Source organism: Arachis ipaensis, chromosome B03 (assembly GCF_000816755.2).
Source record: "Arachis ipaensis cultivar K30076 chromosome B03, Araip1.1, whole genome shotgun sequence".
Classification (NCBI taxonomy): Eukaryota; Viridiplantae; Streptophyta; class Magnoliopsida; order Fabales; family Fabaceae; genus Arachis; species Arachis ipaensis.
Window position 1 is genome coordinate 6935336 of NC_029787.2, and position 5820 is coordinate 6941155.

Sequence of the window (5820 nt, forward strand, 5' to 3'; positions counted from 1 at the left end):
GACACTTCGATGCCAAAGTAAGTGTCCGTATGACGAGACGGCTAATTAGGATAAAGATGACATACTTTGGAAGAGGGATAGAACACTCCCCTTTTATACTTTATACTCGGATGAATCCTTTTACTTAGACTCATCTACCTCAAAGCTTTTACCAGCTCTCCAGATTTTTTTCAAGAAGTAATGTGGCATGTGGATCATTTTGGTCCATACGAGTTGAAAACTCGTCGGGTTGGTAGTCCGCAAAATGAATTTCTGACCCCTATTAAACTGATCACAACAATAACAATAAGTATACTATACAAAAATAAAAATTTTTTTAATCTAATATTCTAATAAAGTAAAAGTTAAAGAAGGATGAAAAGCATATTTTAATTTTCAATAGAAAAATTATTAGTATATATATGTTGGGGTATGGGTTGGTATAGAAACATTTTTTTTCAACATTAAGGAAAGTTAGCACTTGGCCAATGGGATCCTTCAAAAGTTAATTATCCCCTCCCATTTATATATATTTTAATGAGTTGAACATTGTTTAATTAGACTGACGCAACTTTTGGTGTCACAAACTCATAATGAACTTAGAAAGCCTTTTTATAAATATAATAGTCAAATACAACCGCATTGTTGACAAGGAAAAATGAATAAAAAAATAGTAGAACACAACATTATTTAAAAAAATAAAATAAAATAAGATGCTAAAAAGACACTGATGATGAAGAAACTATATAAGTTGACTTTGGAAAATAATCCAGATAGATCACAACCCAACCCACAAAGGACATAGGAAAAAGCAACAGAATATATAGTACACTATATATCAAATCAAATCAAATAAATAAAGTAGTAGGGATTACATGCTATAATGCATGAACCTTTGGGGGAAAAGAAAATAAAAATTGCGAGTGAATTTTGATTAAATTGCTTTGTATTATAAAACATCGCAGTCGTTGTTTTAGTGATGCACATTTAAGTTGACTTAGTAGAAAAAGGCCAACACAACATTTTGGAGCATAACTACTCATCATTTCATTCTCTATATATTATGGGGTTTTATTTCATTTTTGGAATTTTTTTGTTATATATGCATCCACTGATTCCCGCATACTACGGCTACTCCCACTGAATTCAATCCTTACTTTTGGTAATAAATTCTATCCATCTGATTGAGTTGTAGACCCTCATGATCTTCTGATTAAATCTTCTAGCAGTTTTGAACTGACCATTTATTCTTTATTCGTAATTATTTTCTTAATATATTAATTGTTTAGTTATATTTTCACTAACCTCTTTATAAACTAACATAAGCCAATTTTATTATGATTTAAATTTTATAAATAAATAAAAATTAAAAAATTAAAATTTTAAATTTTAAAACAATTTTAAATATATTTATCTTAATAACATTTATAGTACACAATAAAACAATTTATAAAAAATTTATTCCCTTTTTATTTACTTGTAAACAGTCAAATTTTTCCATTTACAAATCCGCCGTCTCCACTAATTTTCGTCTCGCTGCGTGGCCTTTTCCTCGTGTATCGTTGTTATTCTTTTTCGTTGGACATAGCCGCCTCCACCGCCGCGGGATCATAATCCCGATGCATCTGCACCACCAAACCCCATCGCAGCCTCCATCTGTCGCGCTAGACAATGCAGAATCTGCACTCCATACAGCTCTCCATCCGTCGTGACGCAATAATCGTTAGGCCTCATTCGCGATGCGTGATTAACTACTCCGATCTATGGCGACTTCTCTACTCGCGATGTGCTGCCTCTGTGGCTTCCTCCTCGCAACGCACCACTGCGAGTCCCCCCACCATCCACGCAACACGGTTCAAGACATCGTCGCTGGCCACCCTCGACTCTCCATCTTCTCCTCCTATTTGGTTTTGAATGATTCTTTTAATTAATTTTTTATGTATTTTTTCCTAAATTTTAAATGATTCTTTTTATTAATTTTGGATGATTTTTTTTTTATGTTTTGTATGTTTTTTTTCTTAGAATTTGGATGATTTTTTATCTTATTTTTGTTATTTTTGTTTTTTTTTAAGTTTTGAATTTTTTTTTGGAAAGAGAAATTAGAGTTTGCATAATAAATAGTAAAAAGTGAATTAGAATAAAAAGAAGTAATTAATAATAATTAATTTTATATTTTTAAAAAATATAATTTAAATAATTAATAATTAATAACAATTAATTAGTATAAAATATAATTTAAATATATTTGTTAGCTTGTTGTTATTGGGTATACCCTGTTTGTTCGTAACAGAATTAAAGTACAGTTTAAAAATCCTTATTGACTGGTTGTTAGCTAAACTAGTGTTAGTTTCCTAACGAAATTGTATGATTGATACTTAATAAAAATATATATATAATTCAATAACCGAACATGAAACATTGTTATCTAAATAATGCATAAAAAGCCATGTTGCTATATGTATGAATACTCGAGTTTAATATTCATCAAGTCAACTACAAAATAAGGTTCTCAACATTTTTATTTCAAATTTTAAATTTTCATGGAAAAAACCTACCCAAAGAAATATTTTTCCTTTTCTAACCATAGTATTTACATTGGATGTTGAAATAGATTTTCTCCTTTTTAAAAAGAGAAATGTGGTGATGAGATGGGTTGATTTGAAATTTTCTAAGATAAGCTTGAATTCTGCTTTGGCGATGTTCGGTGGTCATGAACTTATAGTCGTATAGGACTTTTTGTATATAGAATAAAGGAATATATATATATATATATAAACATGGCAATAATGTGCTTTATGTATGTATGTATGTCAACTCTTTCATTAATAAATCAACATTCAAATTAAATTTGCGTTTTCTACTATGTCAGCATGACGACCCTTATTACATCCTTTACTCCTTGTTTAGTTTTTTAGTTTCATAATCATATCAAGACAAAAAAAAGGAAATAATATCAAAAGTATATAGCTAGCTAGCAGTGGCGGAGCTTAGTTCAAACAAGGGAGACCATGTCTTCCCCCTAAATTTTTATAAAAAAAATTCAATAAATATTATAAATTTTAATATTTGTCCTTCTAACTTCTTCTTTACATATTTTACAGGATATATATTCAAATTTTTATATAAAATAATAATGAAAATCAAAGAATTGATACATTTTTTAAGAGGAAGGCTAATATTTAAGAAGGAGAACATATAACTTTTACAATATTAACACATGTAGATAGTTTTTTTACTTTAATGATTCACGAAAAAAGTGAGATATAACCTTCAAAAGTTCAAAAAGTTACCTCTGATGACTTTAACCTTAACTTTTTGGAACGAGATCTTGAAAAACGGCTTTAAATTTGGCAATATCACCCAAACCAGAGAGATGAGATTAGACGAACTTATCTTAAATGGGGTCATATCAAAAGTATTTTGACAATTATTTTCTATCTGGCCCCCCAAAAATTTTATTTCAAGTTCCGCCACTGCTAGCTAGTATTATTAGAAGACATAGATTTATTTTAAACAAATTATTTTTGGTTTCAGATAACATTTGTTTAATTATTTTTTTAATTTTTTTCAGCCAAAACTAGTGAAGTAGAAATATATAACTTATTTTATTTTATTTTGTCTTGGTATTTTAATTATATTTTATTCTGAAACATCAAATTATTAAACAATAAATACATACACAAAATGTGTAGCACGTTAACAGTTTGTAAAAATATTTATGCGTGCGAGGCATATATCTCTCTCCCTTACAACAATAAAAAAGGTTCATGAGAAAAATAAATTATGAGTTCAATATAACAATGATAAAGTCTTATCTTATTAAGTTAAAGTGCAAATTCAATAATCGAAAAATTTCCTAATGTTGTTGATAAAGTTTTCTAGCTAGCAACACAATTATTTTCACTACAATCAATCACTTATTTGAAACAATCATTAGTGGACTTGAATTATTTTCATTACTGCTATATACATTATATATGAATGATCAAACCCAATTATTAATTTTTTTAAAAATATTACAAATACACAAATTGCATTTACTTCATTTACTTAATAAATAAATAATTAATAAATAAATATAAACAACTAAACAGCATCTGCTCGATCGGATTATGATAATAATTATGTTCATATAACACTACGCTAGCTACTTATTAGAAGTTATGTACATGGTTGTGGGGTTTGTATGTTTTGATGACAGAAGGAGACAAATTTATTTTTCGATATTAGGTAAATAAAAAAAATGTTAGAATTTGTCTTATTTAATATTTATTAATTATTATAATAATTAATGAATATTAAATAAAATAAATTTTAAATATTTTTTATTAATTTTTTTTAATTATCAAATATTTTTATGCAAACGTGGAGCAAAAAGAAATTTTTCCGAAGTCTCCCCGGTGATCAAGAGCTCTCCACGGTTGTCCCCAACACCTTGCTTAATTAATAAAGCAAGTATACATATGATATCACTCGTATGTTTAATTAACTTAAAGTAGAAATGATTGGCATTTACTGAAGTTATAATATAGAAATGGAGATGAAGTGCCATGATTTATGCAAAACACATGCAAGAAGGGTGTTAGAGAAAAAAGCTACTTTTTTTATATTAAACACAAAAAATATAGTTTAATAGTTAAAAAATAATTTATAAAAAATATAACATAATTAATATATTTTGGTAATAATATTTAAAAAAATCAACTAAAACAATAAAATTAATTTTATTTAATATTTACTAATTATAATAATAATAATTAATAAATATTAAATAAAATAAATTTAAATTATTATTTTTTTATCTGTTTAGTATTACTGATATTTTTGTTTGGATTGTAATATTCCACAATCCCCACACATGCATCATACACATGTATGTCTATATATATAATTGAGGCCTATATAAAAATAAATAGTCAGAGGGTGAGTATCCTAGCTAGCCTTCAAATACACTGACAAATAATCTAACAAGGATTTCACATCTAATCTCAAAACAAAATGAAGCCCTTCTTTGCTTTCTTCATAGTCTTCTCTCTTCTCTTGGTAAGTATTCTCCTCATCAATAACCATATCTACTCTATCATCATATATATTCAAGTTCCTTTCATCTTTTTCCCAAGCAGCTTTTTCTTTTTTTCTTTTTCATGAAATAACTCTTTCATAAACATAATAGTAGTCTATTTATATCTTATAAGTATTTTTATATATCAGTCTCTATTTTTTTTTTAATTTAAAATGTAAAAATGCATAAATTTATTTAATATTGTACTTAAACAATATTTTTATTTAAAAAAATTGGTCAAAACTTAATAAAATTTTAGAATTTACAGACGAAAAAACTATAACATCATATTAGAAAACTGTCTCGCTGTAAAAAACTAAACTATTATATAAAAGCATATATATGAATTATTATTCTATACAATCTTCTTAATAACTCAACAAATAATTTTTATTATCATTATTGTTATGTTGTTGATGACTATATATATTTTTGTGTGAATTAATTAAAATAGGGTGCTAACCTGAGCTATGGAAGGAAAGAGTTGGTGGGAGAATATTGGAAGAAGATGATAAAAGGGCAAAGCATGCCTGAAGCAATCAAAGAGATTCTTGTTGTTGAGGATCCACAAATATCATCATCAGATTCATCAAGAACCAAGGATAATTTCATTAGGGACTTTGATATAAAGCCTAATGTCATATTATATCACTCCCACAAGCAGAAGCAAAAGCACAACCACAAAAACCCTTTTCTCAACAACAACTTGGAGGAGCCAGAGAGTTTCAAGAAACAGAAATTAAATGAATAAAAATAATTATTAATATTATTATTAGAGG

General features: G+C 27.3%; 1 protein-coding gene across 1 annotated transcript; it reads left to right on the top strand.

Moving 5' to 3' along the window:
• On the top strand, positions 4876–5762 carry LOC107634084 (the record flags this gene model as incomplete). The annotated part of the gene is given in 2 exon segments (XM_016337664.2): positions 4876–5022; positions 5496–5762. Coding segments are annotated over 2 exon segments (312 nt in total), but the record flags the coding sequence as incomplete, so codon positions are not given.